Source organism: Scomber scombrus, chromosome 5 (genome assembly GCF_963691925.1).
Source record: "Scomber scombrus chromosome 5, fScoSco1.1, whole genome shotgun sequence".
NCBI lineage: Eukaryota > Metazoa > Chordata > Actinopteri > Scombriformes > Scombridae > Scomber > Scomber scombrus.
The window spans coordinates 33,780,424-33,800,538 of record NC_084974.1 but is presented as its reverse complement, the minus strand read 5'-3'; the positions used below and the strand labels follow the sequence as shown (position 1 = coordinate 33,800,538).

General features: G+C 44.3%; 3 protein-coding genes across 3 annotated transcripts; 1 reads left to right on the top strand and 2 right to left on the bottom strand.

Moving 5' to 3' along the window:
• Positions 1 to 5,693: 5,693 nt before the first annotated feature.
• LOC133980071 (olfactory receptor 5M5-like) lies at positions 5,694 to 6,614 on the bottom strand. Its single transcript, XM_062418642.1, has one exon. It carries the CDS (start codon positions 6,609 to 6,611, stop codon positions 5,694 to 5,696), a length of 918 nt encoding a protein of 305 aa, XP_062274626.1. The 5' UTR covers positions 6,612 to 6,614.
• A 1,885-nt stretch (positions 6,615 to 8,499) lies between these two features.
• Positions 8,500 to 10,465, top strand: LOC133980030 (olfactory receptor 11A1-like). Its single transcript, XM_062418593.1, has 2 exons — positions 8,500 to 8,532; positions 9,536 to 10,465. Exons 1-2 carry the CDS (start codon positions 8,500 to 8,502, stop codon positions 10,463 to 10,465), a joined length of 963 nt encoding a protein of 320 aa, XP_062274577.1.
• An 8,169-nt stretch (positions 10,466 to 18,634) lies between these two features.
• Positions 18,635 to 19,552, bottom strand: LOC133980036 (olfactory receptor 11A1-like). Its single transcript, XM_062418600.1, has one exon. It carries the CDS (start codon positions 19,550 to 19,552, stop codon positions 18,635 to 18,637), a length of 918 nt encoding a protein of 305 aa, XP_062274584.1.
• Positions 19,553 to 20,115: the final 563 nt, after the last annotated feature.

Below are 20,115 nucleotides of genomic sequence, written 5' to 3'. Positions count from 1 at the left end.
ATGTGAACAGGGTCAGGAAATCCATCTCAAGCAATTGAAACATTAATGTGGATTGTGATGTATTGAAATATAGTTCCAGTAATGCATTTAAAGAAAAGATTTAGAGGGAAATGGTAACTTTGACAGTAGAATATGTTAACTACTCCATTTCACTAATTTATCTTTGTGATTATCATTTAAAAAAAATGTCAACATACATCCCAAAAATCAATCCTCAATCTGCCTTTGTGATAAATTTATATAAATGGATTTCTAATAAACTGGCAACTGAGTTTATGCTGTATATAGATAAACACATAACTTCAGACACACTTGTGGAGTGATGCTGTTTTGTTGGTATTTTAAACCCACTGTTTCAGAAAGTATATGCATACCAGATGTGGTGAGTCCGAGTCATATTTAACTCCCAGTGGGAAATAGATGCTCACATCAGTTCCCAAATTGAGCCAGAGCTCTCCAAAAAGGAAAGAAAACCCCAAAAAGGTCAGATATCCCAGGGGGAAATTCAGGCAAACAGTTACAGGTGGGAAACCAAAGACAACAATTGGTTTATATTTCAAAAATAGGATTGAATCCAACACTACTGTAAATAACCCAATAACAGAAAACTGTATTGAACAGCAGTTGTGTTTTATATAAGATAGAGTTCAGTGTAAATGTTCTGCTGCACAGAGTGAGTAGAAAAAGATTTCAGCTGCAAAGGAGATCAAAAGTGATACGACCCATCTTACATCCTAGAGATCAGCCCTGCCAGTGTCCAGGTTATACTGATACTCTATTAATATGACAATTACATCTGAATCAACTAATCAACTAATCTAATTTGATAGTTCATTCATTGTCAAACAGGATTTTCGGCTTTTGTTCAACCAATGTTAAGTGACGTTGGCCGAAACGCAAAACCTCCTATCTGCAGGATTTTTTGCCGGATTTCACTTTGGATGATGAGAACAGGGAAGGATGCTCATATTCAGTCTGTCTGCAAGATAAGTTCATTTTTCAGATAGGAGGTTTTGCGTTTCGGCCATCGGTGAGCTGTTACAACAACAATAAAAACAGGGCAACACATGTAGGGAACACCATGCCCGAGAACAAGTTTGCAAAAAAAGTTGTATTTTCGAATAATACCAAAATTAACCCAAACTATGGGAGTCTGAAGGCCTAGCCAAACAGAACAAAAAATGGGGAAAGGCTGTGGCAGCCCAGCAATTAGCCATAGGGCCCAAGAATATATATATATATGCTAAGCTGGTCCAACCAACAATCAGGCAGCTGAAGTGAGGGGATTGCTTAACACCCCCACCCTAAGTTAGGGATTTTTTCCTGATGAAGGTTGAACTTTTTGTGTAGAAAAGTGGATGTTCTGGGCCCGCAGGTGGTCGATTGGTTAGAGCTCATGCCACATACGCAGCGGACCTCGGTTCAGAGGACCTTCGCTACATGTCACACCCCCTCTCTCTCCCAGGATTTCTTGTCTCTCTACTGTCAATAAAAGGAGCCTATGCCTGAAAAAAGCTCCATCCTGGAGTAGAATCGCTCCCGCCCCAGACTCAAGGTTTCGACATGTGAACGTGACACGACCTACTCCTATAACTAACCACCACTTTATCTACTGGGACATAAACTCTGCTCTCGGCTTTCTGATCCTACCTTTCATCTGTGTTTTAGCACCACCCAGATTCTCTTTTGGTAGCTCACAAGTACAGTAAAGCTTCAAATGAAAATCACACACATTGTCTAACAAGTTGGGGGTTCAACCTCTCTTAGCCATTTTTCCTTTAACAGCTTCAGTGGGCCATGCACAATGTTAGCAAACACTCATTTAGAGCGACTAAAGATTCTTGTACAACCTTTCTCCCTGCAAATAACATCAAGTGAACTCCATCGTCCTAGTCTTTCTACAGTTCCAAACAGTTAACATCCCTTTGAGTGTTAGCATGAAATTGCTCGGGTGCACCCTGTGACTCACGATGGGATGCACTTGAAAGAATGTGACTTACTGCAAGCTGCTTTGTCATCAATCAATCAATCAATCAGTCAATCAATCAATCAATCAATCAATCAATCAATCTTTATTTATATAGCGCCAAATCCCAACAAAGTTATCTCAAGGCACTTTACCTTGGAAACAACCATTTATTTTTATTGATAATACATTGGGATAATGTACAGTTCCAACAGAAACAGACTTTCACATTTGGAGCAGATTTTGATAATTTTCTATCCGTACAGTAAAAGGTTAAAGAGTGGCTGATATGTGAGCCAGTATAATTATTTTAAAAGATGTGCAACATGTTAAATACATGGCTAATTTCTAATCTGTTCTTTACTATTTAAAGTAAAGTCCCAAAACAAAAGTTGAGCAGGGAAACAAGGTGAGGTGTGCAGGTACTGAAAGCTTCCTGTCTGCTCTGTTTGACACAGAAAAACAAACTGTTATATTATTGTATATTGTATTGTATATGTGAAGAATTTAAATGAGGGGACCAAACACTGTGATAACAGAGCTAATAAGTCCATAAATGTTATTGACTTAAGTGTCAGAGCAGGACAGGTTAACAACGGAGTAGCTGTCGCAGTAAACTTTGTCAATGAGAAGCCCAGAAATAATAAAATTAACAACATATCTGATAACATGTTTCAACGTAAGACTTGTTTACAAGCATTTCTTATTTTTGACATTCCCATCCCATACATGATGGGATTCAAAAGTGGTTGCAGTATTATAAAATATAAAGACAGAAATACTCGCAGAACATTTGGTACTCTGCTCATATCAAACCTGCTCTGTAATATTTGAAAATAACATCCAAAAGAGAAGTTGAGCAGGGAAACAAGGTGAGGTGTGCAGGTACTGACAGCTTTTTGTCTGGTCTGTTTACTACCAGAAAAACAAACTCTAAGAATCCTTATGTACGTGTAAAGAATTAAAATCAGAGGAACACAGATTGAAATAACATGTTCCTTCCATCACCCAACAATATTGTCAGTTGAGGTCAGCAGTTCTCCTCCCATTCTGAGAAGAACCTGCGCTTAGCCCTGCCTCCTCTTCCTGAGTTCTCTGACAGTTTGTCAGAAATTCTTCAAGACCTGGAAGAAGTCCTTCTCCCCGAACTCATCCCACCCCCAGGTTTTTGTTTCAGTAACCACCCGAGCTGCTGCCTTTTTGGCCCGTCAGAACCAATCTACTGCTTCAGAAGACCCCTGAGCCAGCTAGGACCTCCTTCTTCAGCTCGACACCAGTGGGTTCTCAGTTTGCAGCCCTGACAGGCACCGATGACCTTCCAGCCACAACTACTGGCAGCCACCTCCACAATTGAGGTCCTGAACATGGTCCACTCGGTTTGCATGTCCTCAAACAGGAAGTAGGATGAATTCTTCTGGTGATGGGAGTTGAAGATCTTGTGGATGGGGGCCTCTGGAAGTCATTCCCAGTTCCCCCCTCAGTACTCGTTTAGGTTTCCCAGGTCTGTCCAGCAGCCTCCCCCGCTAACTGATCCAAGTCATCACCAGGTGATAATCAGTTAACAGCTCTGCTCCTCCCTTAACCTGAGTGTCCAAGACATATGGCTGCAGATCTGATGATATGATTACAAAGTTGATAAATACCAACTAGATATAGATAACAAGTAGTGAGGGTAAACTGGGTATGTCTGGCGAAAGCACCTGTCCTTGAGGTCTTTAACTCGCCTGCTTCCGGGGGGAGGTTGGGGGCATGGAATCTGAGTGGGCCATGTTCAGGACCTCATTTGTGGAGGTGGCTGCTCAGAGTTGTGGATTGAAAGTCATCTGTGTCTGTTGGGGCAACAACCAGATAACACGCCAGTGGATACCAGCGGTGTAGGAGACTCTCCAGCTGAACAAGGAGGACTTCAGGGCCTGGCTGGCTCAGGGGTCTTCTAAAGCTACAGACTGATACTGAAGGGCCAAAAAGGCAGCAGCTCAGGTGTTCGCAGAAGCAAAAATCTGGGTTTGGGTGAAAAATGTTCAGTTCTGGCAAACTGTCAGACGAGTCAGGAAAGGGAAGACAAGGCTTAGCCCAGGCTGTTCTCAGCTGGGGGGGGGGGGGGGGGGGGGGGGGGGAACTGCTGACTTTGACTTAAGATATTGTTGGGTGGTGAAAGGAACATTTTGAGAATCTCCTAAACCCAACTGACATGCCTTCTATGGAGGAGGCAGAGCTGGTCAATTTGGGGGAAGCCTCACCCATATGCCCAGTACAAGTTTCTGAGGTGGTCAACAAGCTCCTTTGTGGATGAGATTCGTTGTGAGATGCTGAAAGCTCCTGAAATTGTTGGGGTGTCATGGCTGATGCACCTCTTTATGGTCGCATTGAGATTGGGCACAGTGCCTTTGGACTGGCATACGGGGATGGTGGTTCCCACATTTAAAAAAGGGGACTGGAGGGTATGCTCCAACTATCGGGGGATCACATTACTCAACCCTATGGGAATAAGTCATGCCATTAAGATACTGCCTTTCAAGTCAGTGGAGCCATGCCAGTTTAGCCTGAAAAGATACAGTGTAGATATATGAATGGTGTCACCTGATATAGCCAGATACTCACTGTAGGAAGGCGATAAGTCAAAACATAATTTCACATTATCTGTGTTTGGGTTTCTAATCCAAGTTGTCTTTAAAGAACCAATCAGAGAAGTCTTTTTGATTCATCTCTTTGCCATCACTTTGATGAACTAACTTTACCAACCCAAGCAGGCTGCCAGTGTATTCAAAGGAGCATTCAAAGGAAATCTCTGCAATCTCTGAGTTTGTGAGAACAAGCACAGGTCTCACACCTAAAACATCAGTACAACAGCTAATGTGATGTTCCTATGTTGCCAGGATGAAATACAGAGACTTCCAACTGTTGGTCATAAACAAATAACAGTAACTACCTTAACCCTAAAATGTTGTTCTAACATGTAGTGCTGTTGAAGTACAAATTCTCAAAATTCACCATAGATGAAGAATCAGTTAATAATAAATCAATTCAATACCAGTGAATGCACTTTATTTGTATGCATGTTTGTGAAAATTAGTGCTTAATTGATTCTCACAAATATATTTAATTATTTGATCATTTCGAAGCTGAGTGTTTTCTACTAAGAAAGGATTAATGTTTGTAAAAAGTAATATATATTATCTTGTTCCTGTGAAGTATGAATGCGCATATTTCACTTTGTCAGTCTGGACAAAAACATACAAAATAAATAAAATAATAAGATTTTTGGATTTCAGACTTTCTCCTAGATTAAATGAAAAATATAAAAACATAAGATCATCTATCACCAACTGGCAGACCTACATGTTTAATAACCTCATTTTCTACACTAGAGACAAAGGTGTGTCAACAACCACAAGAAAAGGCGGAAACCATGTTAAAGTATTATTATCTTGTTAGATGTCATATGTGTGTTATATTCCAGAGGGAGACTGATAACTGATAACTTTCCAAATACTCACACTAAACTAGAGACATCATGACTGTGGACACTGATGGAGTCACAGGAGACATTTTGTTATTGCTTTTACTTTTTAATAAGTTGGCTGACCTACACTTCATCACACAACAGACATTTACATATCAGAGGGATTTTGGAGATGTTCAGCTCATACAGTAGAGGAGTGAAGAGTGGCTGACATGTTAGAAAGTATAAAGATAATAAAATTACCAACATATCTGATAACATGTTTCAATGGAAGACTTGTTTACATGCGTTTCGTATTTTAGACATTCCCATCCCATACATGATGGGATTCAAAAGTGGTTGCAGTATTAGAAAATATAAAGACAGAATAATTTGCAGAACATTTGGTACTCTGCTCATATCAAACCTGCTCTGTAATATTTGAAAATAACATCCAAAAGAGAAGTTGAGCAGGGAAACAAGGTGAGGTGTGCAGGTACTGACAGCTTTCTGTCTGGTCTGTTTACTACCAGAAAAACAAACTCTAAGAATCTTTAAGTACGTATAAACAATTAAAATCAGAGGAATACAAATTGAAATAACAGTATAAATGAGTCCATAGATGTTATTGAGTCTGGTGTCAAAGCATGCCAGTTTAACAATGGGGTAGTTTCCACAGTAAACTTTGTTAATAATGTTTCCACACAGCTGTAAAGTAGCACTCAAAGACAGCAAAGCAATAATCGCAAGAAAAGAGAACAGCCATGTTACAGCAATAAGTATTCTTATCTTATTAGGAGTCATACGTGTGTTATATTGCAGAGGATAACAGATAGCGAGATATCTATCATACGACATGATGGCTAAGTTGAAAAATTCTACATTCCCATAAGACAGCACACAGAAGATTTGCAGGAAGCAAAAAGGTTTAGAAACAGTGTGAATGTCAGAGAGGATCTGAAGCAGAAGGAATGGAAACAACCCTGTACTACCATACAGTTCATTTACAAACAGGCTACACAGGAAAAGGTACATAGGTTCATGTAAGCTTCTGTTCATGCAGATAACCACAATGAGAAACACATTGGAACCAACTATCAACATGTATAAAGACAAAATGACCATAAAATACAAATATTGAAAAGGTCCATTGTCAAGGTAAGCAGTGAGTATGAAATATGAAACCTGAGTGGAGTTGATCATGATCCTTCTGTCTCATAAAAAACAATCATAACATTCCTCAGTATAATGATGATGTGTTACATGTAATTTACTTTAAGCCTACACTTGTTTAGGACAAAGCAGCTAAAGCATTAAACACATACAGATAGTATTCTGTCACCATCATTCCCCTCTGTAAAGTGTGTGTAATACCTGGATAAGACATTACACAGCAGAGATCATGACCTGGTTTGAACCCAAACATTCAGACTGTGAGTGGCTCCTCACTGAGCTGAAACTCTACTTCTGATTCCTTTAAACTTTCAGACAGAAGACGCCCACAGCAGCAGACTGACCTCATCATCACAGGAAACACTGGTTCATACTGATTTCTAACTGAGGATTGGAAACTAGCTGACTTTGTCTTTGTCTAACATTTGCAAATTTTGAGACAATAGCTGGGTAAAATTACATCTGAAGAAATAGAGTAATTAAAGCTAAAAGTAGCGATGACCAGGCCCTCACACCCCCATGCAGATTGGGTTGGGGCGCAGTTGGTGGGCTCGCATAATGGGCATGTAGAAGTTATTATACCAAGACTCTCATTGGGCATTACATGAAGGGTTGAAATAATACTTACTGTGACTATGTGGCGCTAGAGAATACCCACTAAGTAAAACACACACCCACTAATCACACGCCACGTTGTAGTGTATGATGTGGAGAACACACCATGTGAATTTCATGTAAATAGCATTATGTTTGTCACATGACGCTGACTTCCTGTGTCCAGTAGGTGGCGCTATGATTAAGAGACAATATTGAAGCACAGATGTTAAGAGCAAACCCTCCAGTCCCCTTTTTTAAAAATAGGAACCGCCATCCCTTTCTGCTAATCCCCAGGTAATGTCCCCAACCTCCATGCAACATTGAAGAGGTGTGTCAGCCATGACAGCCAAACAATGTCCAGAGCTTTCAGCATTTCAGGCCAAAACTCAGCCACACCCTGCACCTTGCCACTGAGGAGCTTTTTAACTACCTGAAAAACCTCGGCCAGGGATATGGATGAGGCTTCCCGCAAGTTGTCCAGTTCTGCCTCCTTCATAAAGGGCATGTTAGTCTGGTTTAGCAGATCCTGAAAGTGTTCCTTCCACCAGCCGACAATATCCTCAATCAACATCAGCAGTTCTCCATAGTTACTGAGAACAGGCTGGACTAAGCCTTGTTTCCTCTTCCTGAGTCGCCTGATGGTTTGCCAGGAATTCTTTGAGGGCAAACGAAAGTCCTTTTTCGTTTTTATTCAGTAACCACCTGAGCTGCCGCCTTCTTGGCCTGTCGGTACCCATCTGCTGCTTCAGAAGACATCTTGAGAAAGCCAGGGCTTGAAGGCCTTCTTCTTCAGCTTGTCAGCCTCCTTCTCTGCTGGCGTCCACCAGTGAGTTCTTGGTTTGCAGCACCGACAGGTATGGACGACCTTCGAGCCACAACTCTTAGCAGCCTTTCAACAACTGAGGTCCTGAATATGGCACACTCCGATTGCATGTCCTAAAATAAGAAGCAGGATAAATTCCTTTGGAAGATGGAATTTAAGATTTCGTGGATGTGGCATATGCAAGATGTAACCCGGTTACCCTCACTACTTATTTAGGTTTCACAGGTCTGTCTGGCAGCCTCCCCTCCACCTGATCCAACTCACTAACAGGTGGTGATCAGTTGACGGCTCTGCTCCTCTCTTTACCCGAGAGTCCAGGACATACGGATGCAGATCTGATGACATGATTACAAAGTTGATCAATACCAACAAGATATATTTGAGCTGATCTCTATGCATAGCACCGGCTCTGGAACCAAACCCCTGTCTGGGTTTCCTTATTCAGCCAAATCCTACTAAGACCCGGCTTCGGATAAGAGGAGAAAAATGGATGGATAGATGGCATTTGTTGTTATGGAGACATTTTTCATTGTGAAGGCACTTGTCAAACTGTTTCTCCAAGTACATTTTCTTGGTATTTTTTATGTGGTTGGGACCCCCAACGCCCCCAACGACCCCACTGATTAATACTGACTTCTAATTGATTAATTACACTAAACTGTTATAGGCATCAGGAGGAGCAAGAGGACAGAGTGAGGGCTGGATCTACCACAGTCTACACCGGCAACCTGGTGATGCTAACCAAGTTAGCTGTTACGACTAACTATAACCACAAAACTCCGGAGAAAACTGTCGGTGTGAAGCAAGTTCACGGCTATTTCCTGCAGTCTATCTGTCCGCCCTCCTGAACCTGTGAACCAATCAACCTGTCAATCACGATGTAGCCACGCCCTAATGCATACCCTGCTTTATCGTCACATATAAAATCAGGGAGGCCAAAATGTCCCAAATGAACATCATACTGCATTGAAGAAGGCTTTAAACTAGCAATTGAGACCATAAACACATTTTGAAAAGGTTTACTGAGGTTAGAAATCAAGTGAGAAGTTGGTGAATTCTCCATTGACTTGTAAAGAGACGGAAGTCCTTTTGACACCAAAACAGTCGCCCCCTGGTGGCCTTTTGATAGAATGCAGTTTTAAATTACTTCCGCGTTGGCCTGATTTCAGAGGACCGGAACTCCCCGCCTAGTTAGAAATCAGTATGAACCAGTGTTTCCTGTGATGATGAGGTCAGTCTGCTGCTGTGGGCGTCTTCTGTCTGAAAGTTTAAAGGAATCAGAAGTAGAGTTTCAGCTCAGTGAGGAGCCACTCACAGTCTGAATGTTTGGGTTCAAACCAGGTCATGATCTCTGCTGTGTAAAGTCTTATCTAGGTATTACAAACACTTTACAGAGGGGAATGATGGTGACAGAATACTATCTGTATGTGTTTAATGCTTTAGCTGCTTTGTCCTAAACAAGTGTAGGCTTAAAGTAAATTACATGTAACACATCATCATTATACTGAGAAATGTTATGATCGTTTGTTATGAGTCGGAAAGGATCATGATCAACTCCACACAGGTTTCATATTTCATACTCACTGCCTATTTTGACACTGGAGTTTTTAAATATGTATACTTTATGATCATTATATCTTTATACATGTTGATAGTTGGTTCCAATGTGTTTCTCATTGTGGTTATCTGCATGAACAGAAGCTTACATGAACCTATGTACCTTTTCCTGTGCAGCCTGTTTGTAAATGAACTGTATGGTAGTACAGGGTTGTTTCCATTCCTTCTGCTTCAGATCCTCTCTGACATTCACACTGTTTCTAAACCTTTTTGCTTCCTGCAGATTTTTTGTTTGTGCTCTTACGGGAATGTAGAATTTTTCAACTTAGCCATCATGTCGTATGACAGATATCTTGCTATCTGTTATCCTCTGCAATATAACACACAGATGTCACCTCATAAGATAAGAATACTTATTGCTGTAACATGGCTGTTCTCTTTTCTTCCAATTATTGCTTTGGTATGTTTGAGTGCTACTTTACAGCTGTGTGGAAACATTATTAACAATATTTACTGTGGAAACTACCCCATTGTTAAACTGGCATGCTCTGACACCAGAGTCAATAACATATGTGGACTCATTTATACTGTTATTTCAATCTGTGTTCCTCTGATTTTAATTCTTTACACGTACTTAAAGATTCTTAGAGTTTGTTTTTCTGGTAGTAAACAGACCAGACAGAAAGCTGTCAGTACCTGCACACCTCACCTTGTTTCCCTGCTCAACTTCTCTTTTGGATGTTGTTTTCAAATATTACAGAGCAGGTTTGATATGAGCAGAGTACCAAATGTTCTGCGAGTATTTCTGTCTTTATATTTTGGAATACTGCAACCACTTTTGATTCCCATCATGTATGGGATGCAAATGTCAAAAATAAGAAATACATGTAAACAAGTCTTCCGTTGAACAATGTTATCAGATATGTTGGTAATTGTATTATCTTTAGACTTTCTAACATGTCAGCCACTCTTCACTGCTCTACTGTATGAGCTGATCTCCAAAATCCCTCTGATATGTAAATGGATGTTGTGTGATGAAGTGTAGATCATTTACTGGTGTTGAATTAATTCACTATAAACTGATACTTTATCTATGGTACATTTTGTCCTTCAACAACACTACATGTTAGAACAAAAAATAGGGTTAAGGTAGTTTTTACATCACTGTTATTTGTTTATGATCAAGTCTCTGTTTGAAAAAAATAAATATATTTCTACAGTTAAAGTATCAAACATTATTATGCAGTATCTCATCCATTAGCAACATATTAGCTGTTATGCTGATGTCATATGTGTGAGGCCTGTGCTTGTTCTGCAGAGATTTCCTTTGAATGCTCATTTTTTGTCTCTTTGTCTGATGACATGAAGCTCAGTAGAGCTGTTGGTAATCTAATACACTGGCAGCCTGCCTGGGTTGGTAACTTTGGTTCCTGGTTTGATTATCAAAGTGATGGCAAAGAGATTAACCAAAAAGACCTCTCTGATTGGTTGTTTAGGAACAACCTGGATTAGATACCCAGAGACAGAACATGTTAAATGATGTTTTGACACCTTCCTACAGTGACTATCAGATTCAAATTCTGACAACTTTATTTATCCCAAATGGGCAATTCATTTGCAGCTTTCCCACGTACATAGACCAACAATCAATCCAACAATTAACAATTAACAGTAAGAAAACGTGAAGAGACATATGGACAAACAATAAAAGAATCCGATAGATAACATCTCATCAATACAATTCAATAAATAGATCCTCTAAAAGAAATTAAAAATAAAAATAAAAAAATGAATTGGTTCATCTAAACTGAGTGGGGTCTGTGTTCAACAGCTTAATAGCAGAGGGAATAAAAGACTTTGCATAGTGATTTGTTTTGCTGTTGGGCACATTATAGCATCCACCGGAAGACAACAACAAAAACTCTTTCGACAGGCATTATTGGCTGATAATTATTTTGGCTATCTCAGCCACTTGTTTCTCCAAGATTGTGCCCAAATTCCTCTGCTGAATGCCAATAATCTTTGCAATACCCCTCCCTGAGCTACTACCTTATTGTGGTGGAGGGTTTGCGTGTCCCAGTGACCCCAGTAGCTCAGTTGTAGGGGGCTTTATGCCCCTTGTAGGGTCACCCATGGCAAACAGGTGCAGGGGGAGGGACCAGACAAAGGGTAGCTCACAAGACCCCTTATGATGAGTTCAACAGATGGTCTTCCGTTTCCCTCTCCCGGACATGGGTCACCGGGGCCCCCCCCCCTGGAGCCAGGCCTGGGGGTGGGGCTCGGTGGGGAGCGCCTGTTGGCCCGGGCCTGCACCCATGTGGCCTGGCCGGGCACAGCCCGAAGAGGCGACATGGGACCCCCTTCCTGCAGACTCACCACCCGTAGGAGGGGCCAAAGGGTTTGGGTGCAGTGTGAGCTGGGCGGCGGCAGAAGGCGGGGACCTTGGCGGTCCAATCCTCAGCTGCAGAAGCTAGCTTTAGGGATTTGGAATGTCACCTCTCTGGTGGGGAAGGAGCCTGAGCTGGTGCGCGAGGTTGAAAAGTTCCGGCTAGATATAGTCGGCCTCACCTCGACGCATAGCAAGGTCTCTGGAACCTTCTCGAGAGGGGTTGGACTTTATTCCACTCTGGAGTTGCCACTGGTGAGAAGCGCCGGGCAGGGGTGGCAATACTTATTTCCCCCGGCTTGGTGCCTGTATGTTGGAGTTCACCCCGGTAGACGAGAGGGTAGCCTCCCTCCGCCTTCGGGTGGGGGGACGGATCCTGACTGTTGTTTGTGCCTATGGTCCAAGCAGCAGCTCAGAGTATCCACTTTTTTTGGATTCCTTAGAGTGGGTGCTGGAGAGTGATCCCTCTGGGGATTCCCTCGTCCTGCTGGGAGACTTCAACTTTCACGTTGGCAACAACAGTGAGACCTGGAAGGGTGTGATTGGGACGAACTGCCCCCCCGATCTGAACCCGAGCGGTGCGTTGTTATTGGACTTCTGTGCTCATCACAGATTGTCCATAACGAACACCATGTTCAAGCATAAGGGTGTCCATATGTGCACTTGGCACCAGGACACTCTAGGCCGCAGTTCGATGATTCGCTTTGTAGTCCTGTCGTCAGACTTGTGGCCGCATGTCTTGGACACTCGGGTGAAGAGAGGGGCGGAGCTGTCAACTGATCACCACCTGGTGGTGAGTTGGCTCCGATGGTGGGGGAGGATGCCGGTCAGACCTGGCAGACCAAGCATAGTGAGGATCTGCTGGGAACGTCTGGCAGAGTTTCCTATCAGAGAGAGTTTCAACTCCCAACTCCGGGAGAGCTTTGACCATGTACCGTGGGAGGCGGGGGACATTGAGTCAGAGTGGGCCATGCTCCGTGCCTCCATTGTCAAGGCGGCAGACCAGTGCTGTGGCCGTAAGGTGGTTGATGTCTGTCGTGACGGCAATACCCAAACCCGCCGGTGAACACTGGCGGTGAGGGATGCCGTCAAGCTGAAGAAGGAGTCCTATAGGGCCTTTTTGGCCTGTGGGACTCAGGTACCGACAGGCCAAGCGGAGTGCAGCTGCGGCGGTTGCTGATGCAAAAACCCAGAAATGGGAGGAGTTCGGTGAAACCATAGAGAACAACTTCCGGATGGCTTCGAAGAGGTTCTGGTGCACCGTTAACACTGTGTAGGGGTGGGGACGGTGCGCTGCTGACCTCGACTCAGGACGTTGTGGATCAGTGGAAGGAATACTTTGAAGACCTCCTCAATCCCACCGACACGCCTTCCGGTAAGGAAGCAGGGCCTGGGGACCCGGGTGTGGGCTCTCCTATCTCTGGGGCTGAGGTTGCCGAGACAGTCAAAAAGCTCCTCGGTGGCAGGGCCCCGGGGGTGGATGAGATCCGCCCCGAGTTCCTCAAGGCCTTGTATGTTGTGGGGCTGTCATGGTTGACACGACTCTGCAGCACTGCGTGGACATCAGGGGCAGTGCCTCTGGATTGGCAAACTTGGGTGGTGGTCCCTCTTTTTAAGAAGGGGGACCGCAGGGTGTACTCCAACTATAGGGGGATCACACTCCTCAGCCTCCCTGGTAAGGTCTATTCGGGGGTATTGGAGAGGAGGGTCCATCAGATAGTCGAATCTCGGATTCAGGAGGAGCAATGTGGTTTTCGTCCAGGTCGTGGAATTGTGGACCAGCTCTACACCTTCTGCAGGATCCTTGAGGGTGCATGGCAGTTTGCCCAACCACATGTGTTTTGTGGACTTGGAGAAGGCATTCAACTTTTTCCCTTAGGGAGTCCTGTGGGGGGTTCTCCTGGAGTACGGGGTATTGGACCCCCTGATACGGGCCGTCCGTTCCCTGTACAACCGGTGTCAGAGCTTGGTCCGCATTGCCGGTAGTAAGTCGGACTTGTTTCCAGTGAACCAGGGCTACCCTTGGTCACCGATCCTGTTCATGATTTTTATGGACAGGATTTCTAGGCGCAGCCAAGGCATTGAGGGGGTCCGGTTTGGTGACATCAGGATTGGGTCACTGCTTTTTGCGGATGATGTGGTCCTGTTGGCTTCATCAGACTGTGACCTCCAACACTCACTGGATCGGTTCGCCGCTGAGTTTGAAGCAGCCGGGATGAGAATCAGCACCTCCAAATCCGAGTCCATGGTCCTCAACCGGAAAAGGGTGGAGTGCACTCTCCGGGTCGGGGATGAGATCCTGCCCCAACTGGAGGAGTTCAAGTACCTTGGGGTTTTGTCCACGAGTGAGGGAAGGATGGAGCGGGAGATCGACAGGTGGATCGGTGCGGCGTCGATTTACCAGTCGATCTTCGTTCCTACCCTCACCTATGGTCATGAGCTTTGGGTAGTGACCGAAAGAACGAGATCGCGAGTACAAGTGGCCGAAATGAGTTTGGGGAGGCCATGGAGAAGGACTTTTGGTCAGACTCAAAGAATTTCTGGTAAACCGTCAGGAGACTCAGGAAGGGTGAAAAAGCACTTCACCTGACTGACATACCCTCTAGGGAGGAGGCAAGGCTGGATAACTTGTGGGAAGCCTCACCCATATCCTTGGCAGAGGTTTCAGAGGTAGTTAAAAAGCTCCTCGGTGGCAAGGCGCCGGGGGTGGATGAGATTACCCCCCCAGATTCTGAAGGCTCTGGACATTGTTGTACTGTCATGGCTGATACCACTCTTCCACATTGAGATTGGGGACAGTGCCCATGAACCACAGACAGTTGCCTTCACCGTCTCAAGGAGAGACATAATATATCTCTCTGCCAAGATGATGCAGCCTTTACTGTGACCTCAAGGCCCATGCTTGACCCTTAATATGAACTATTCCCTAACAGTGTAGATATAAGGAATGGTGTCACCTGATATAGCCCGTTACAAGACGGCAGCTATATTGTAAAATTCTCTGATGACACTGCCCTTCTAACTTTTACCATTCTTTTATCGAAAGCCTTTCAACATTTTCTTTTATCTGCTGGTTCAACGGGTTGTCTGTGACACTAAAAACACTATTGTAAAGGTATGTCCATCCGTCCGGGTTCTGCCGCTTATCCGGGGTCAGGTCGCGGGGGCAGCAGCCTAAGCAGGGAAACCCAGACTTCACTCTCCCAGCCACTTCGTCCAGCTCTTCCTGGGGGATCCTGAGGCGTTCCCAGGCCAGCCAAGAGACATAATTTCTCCAGCATGTCCCGGGTCTTCCCCGGGTTTCCTACCGGTGGGACGTGCCCTGAACACCTCACCAGGGAGGCGTCCGGGAGGCATCCTAACTAAATGCCCTAGCCACCTCATCTGGCTCCTCTCAATGTGGAGGAGCAGCGGGTCTACTACGAGCTCCTCCCGGATGACCAAGCTTCTCACCCTATCTCCCAGCAACCCTACGGAGAAAGCTCATTTCGGCCGCTTGTACCCACGATCTCGTTCTTTTGGTCACTACCCAAAGCTCATGACCATAGGTGAGGGTAGGAACGAAGATCGACTGGTAAATCGACGCCGCACCGATCCGCCTGTCGATCTCCCGCTCCATCCTTCCCTCACTCGTGAACAAGACCCCAAGGTACTTGAACTCCTCTACTTGGGGCAGGATCTCATCCCGGACCCGGAGAGTGCACTCCACCCTTTTCCGGTTGAGGACCATGGACTCGGATTTGGAGGTGCTGATCTCATCCTGGCTGCTTCAAACTCGTCGGCAAACCGATCCAGTGAGAGTTGGAGGTCACGGTCTGATGAAGCCAACAGGACCACATCATCTGCAAAAAGCAGTGACCCAATCCTGAGGTCCCCAAACCGGACCCCCTCAACGCCCTGGCTGCACCTAGAAATCCTGTCCATAAAGATATTGAACAGAATCGGTGACAAAGGGCAGCCCTGGCAGCATCCAACCCTCACTGGAAACAAGTCCGACTTACTACCGGCAATGCGTACGAAGCTCTGACACCGGTTGTACAGGGAACGGACGGCCCGTATCAGGGGGTCCGATACCCTGACTCCCGGAGAACGAATCGAATGCCTTCTCCAAGTCCACAAAACACATGTGGACTGGTTGGGCAAACTCCCATGCACCCTCAAGGATCCTGCACACGGTGTAGAGCTGGTCCACAGTTCCACGACCCGGTCGAAAAACACATTTCTCCTCCTGAATCCGAGATTCGACTATCTGATGGACCCTCCTCTCCAATACCCCCGAATAGACCTTACCAGGGAGGCTGAGGAGTGTGATCCCCCTATAGTTGGAGCACTCCCTCCGGTCCCCATTCTTAAAAAGAGGGACCACCACCCCAGCCAACCCAGAGGCACTGCCCCCGATGTCCACGCGATGCTGCAGAGTCTTGTCAACCATGACAGCCCCACAACATCCAGGGATCTCATCCACCCGCAGGGCCCTGCAACCAAGGAGCTTTTTGACAGTCTCGGCAACCTCAGCCCCAGAGATAGGAGAGCCCACACCCAGGTCCCCCGGCCCTGCTTCCTTACTGGAAGGCGTGTCGGTGGGATTGAGGAGCTCTCTTCCTTACACTGATCCCCAACGTCCTGAGTCGAGGTCAGCAGCGCACCGTCCCCACTTTACACAGTGTTAACGGTGCACTGCTTTCCGCTTCTGAGACGCCGGATGGTGGTCCAGAACCTCTTCGAAGCTGTCCGGAAGTCGTTCTCCATGGCTTCACCGAACTCCTCCCATGTCCGGGTTTTTGCCTCAGCAACCGCTGCAGCTGCACCCCGCTTGGCCTGTCGGTACCTGCCTGCTGCCTCCGGAGTCCCACAGGCCAAAAAGGCCCTATAGGACTCCTTCTTCAGCTTGACGGCATCCCTCACCACCGTTGATCACCATTGGGTTCGGGTATTGCCGCCACGACAGGCACCGACCATCTTACGGCCACAGCACCGGTCTGCCGCCTTGAAAATGGAGGCACGGAACATGGCCCACTCTAACTCAATGTCCCCCGCCTCCCCCGGTACATGGTCAAAGCTCTCCCGGAGGTGGGAGTTGAAACTCTCTCTGACAGGAGACTCTGCCAGACGTTCCCAGCAGACCCTCACAATGCGTTTGGGTCTGCCAGGTCTGACCGGCATCCTCCCCCACCATCGGAGCCAACTCACCACCAGGTGGTGATCAGTTGACAGCTCCGCCCCTCTCTCCGCCCGAGTGTCCAAGACATGCGGCCGCAAGTCCGACGACGCAACTACAAAGTCAATCATTGAACTGCGGCCTAAGGTGTCCTGGTGCCAAGTGTACATATGGACACCCTTATGCTTGAACATGGTGTTCGTTATGGACAATCGGGAAACGGAAGACCATCTATTGAACTCATCATAAGGGGTCTTGTGAGCTACCCTTTGTCTGGTCCCTCCCCCCGGACCTGTTTGCCATGGGAGACCCTACCAGGGGCATAAAGCCCCTTACAACTGAGCTACTGGGGTCACTGGGACACGCAAACCCCTCCACCACAATAAGGTAGTAGCTCAGGGAGGGGTATTGCAAAGATTATTTGCATTCAGCAGAGGAATTTGGGCACAATCTTGGAGAAACAAGTGGCTGAGATAGCCAAAATAATTATCAGCCAATAATGCCTGTCGAAAGAGTTTTTATTGTTGTCTTCCGGTGGATGCTTTAATGTGCCCAACAGCAAAACAAATCGCTATGCAAAGTCTGTTATTCCCTCTGCTATTAAGCTGTTGAACACAGACCCCACTCAGTTTAGATGAACCAATTCATTTTTTTATTTTTATTTTTAATTTCTTTTAGAGGATCTATTTATTGAATTGTATTGATGAGATGTTATCTATCGGATTCTTTTATTGTTTGTCCATATGTCTCTTCACGTTTTCTTACTGTTAATTGTTAATTGTTGGATTGATTGTTGGTCTATGTACGTGGGAAAGCTGCAAATGAATTGCCCATTTGGGATAAATAAAGTTGTCAGAATTTGAATCTGATAGTCACTGTAGGAAGGTGTCAAAACATCATTTAACATGTTCTGTCTCTGGGTATCTAATCCAGGTTGTTCCTAAACAACCAATCAGAGAGGTCTTTTTGGTTAATCTCTTTGCCATCACTTTGATAATCAAACCAGGAACCAAAGTTACCAACCCAGGCAGGCTGCCAGTGTATTAGATTACCAACAGCTCTACTGAGCTTCATGTCATCAGACAAAGAGACAAAAAATGAGCATTCAAAGGAAATCTCTGCAGAACAAGCACAGGCCTGACACATATGACATCAGCATAACAGCTAATATGTTGCTAATGGATGAGATACTGCATAATAATGTTTGATACTTTAACTGTAGAAATATATTTATTTTTTTCAAACAGAGACTTGATCATAAACAAATAACAGTGATGTAAAAACTACCTTAACCCTATTTTTTGTTCTAACATGTAGTGTTGTTAAAGGACAAAATGTACCATAGATAAAGTATCAGTTTATAGCGAATTAATTCAACACCAGTAAATGATCTACACTTCATCACACAACATCCATTTACATATCAGAGGGATTTTGGACATGTTCAGCTCATACAGTAGAGCAGTGAAGAGTGGCTGGCATGTTAGAAAGTCTAAAGATAATACAATTACCAACATATCTGATAACATTGTTCAACGGAAGACTTGTTTACATGTATTTCTTATTTTTGACATTTGCATCCCATACATGATGGGAATCAAAAGTGGTTGCAGTATTCCAAAATATAAAGACAGAAATACTCGCAGAACATTTGGTACTCTGCTCATATCAAACCTGCTCTGTAATATTTGAAAACAACATCCAAAAGAGAAGTTGAGCAGGGAAACAATGTGAGGTGTGCAGGTACTGACAGCTTTCTGTCTGGTCTGTTTACTACCAGAAAAACAAACTCTAAGAATCTTTAAGTACGTGTAAAGAATTAAAATCAGAGGAACACAGATTGAAATAACAGTATAAATGAGTCCATAGATGTTATTGACTCTGGTGTCAGAGCATGCCAGTTTAACAATGGGGTAGTTTCCACAGTTAAGTTTGTTAATAATGTTTCCACACAGCTGTAAAGTAGCACTCAAAGACAGCAAAGCAATAATTGCAAGAAAAGAGAACAGCCATGTTACAGCAATAAGTATTCTTATCTTATTAGGAGTCATACGTGTGTTATATTGCAGAGGATAACAGATAGCAAGATATCTGTCATACGACATGATGGCTAAGTTCAAAAATTCTACATTAACATAAGAATACAAACAGAAGATCTGCAGGAAGCAAAAAGGTTTAGAAACAGTGTGAATGTCAGAGAGGATCTGAAGCAGAAGGAATGGAAACAACCCTGTACTACCATACAGTTCATTTACAAACAGGCTGCACAGGAAAAGGTACATAGGTTCATGTAAGCTTCTGTTCATGCAGATAACCACAATGAGAAACACATTGGAACCAACTATCAACATATATAAAGACAAAATGATTATAAAATACAAATATTTAAAAGGTCCAGTGTCAATATAGGCAGTGAGTATGAAATATGAAACCTGAGTGGAGTTGATCATGATCCTTCTGACTCATAAAAAACAATCATAACATTCCTCAGTATAATGATGATGTGTTACATGTAATTTACTTTAAGCCTACACTTGTTTAGGACAAAGCAGCTAAAGCATTAAACACATACAGATAGTATTCTGTCACCATCATTCCCCTCTGTAAAGTGTGTGTAATACCTAGATAAGACATTACACAGCAGAGATCATGACCTGGTTTGAACCCAAACATTCAGACTGTGAGTGGCTCCTCACTGAGCTGAAACTCTACTTCTGATTCCTTTAAACTTTCAGACAGAAGACGCCCACAGCAGCAGACTGACCTCATCATCACAGGAAACACCGGTTTACATAATTCCACTTTCAAATGGTCATGAATAATTAACCCTCCTGTTGTCCTCGAGTCAAAGAAGGAAGGGAGGGAGGAAGGGAGGAAGGTGTTATGATTTTCATGAAATGTTTTTCAATTCATTTTTATTTTTCTCCCTGGGTACATGCATTGTAACTGAATGATGCTACTAAAATCAAATGATACCATTTGATTTTGTCTTACGTGACCATTGTGGATTTGT

Coding starts and splice junctions, on each gene's coding strand:
- LOC133980036 (XM_062418600.1), bottom strand. CDS start 19,552: ATGATCAACTCCACTCAGGTTTCATATTTCATACTCACTGCCTATATT.
- LOC133980030 (XM_062418593.1), top strand. CDS start 8,500: ATGGCATTTGTTGTTATGGAGACATTTTTCATT. Junction 8,533..9,535: donor TTATGGAGACATTTTTCATT/GTGAAGGCACTT, acceptor GTTTGTTATGAG/TCGGAAAGGATCATGATCAA.
- LOC133980071 (XM_062418642.1), bottom strand. CDS start 6,611: ATGATCAACTCCACTCAGGTTTCATATTTCATACTCACTGCTTACCTT.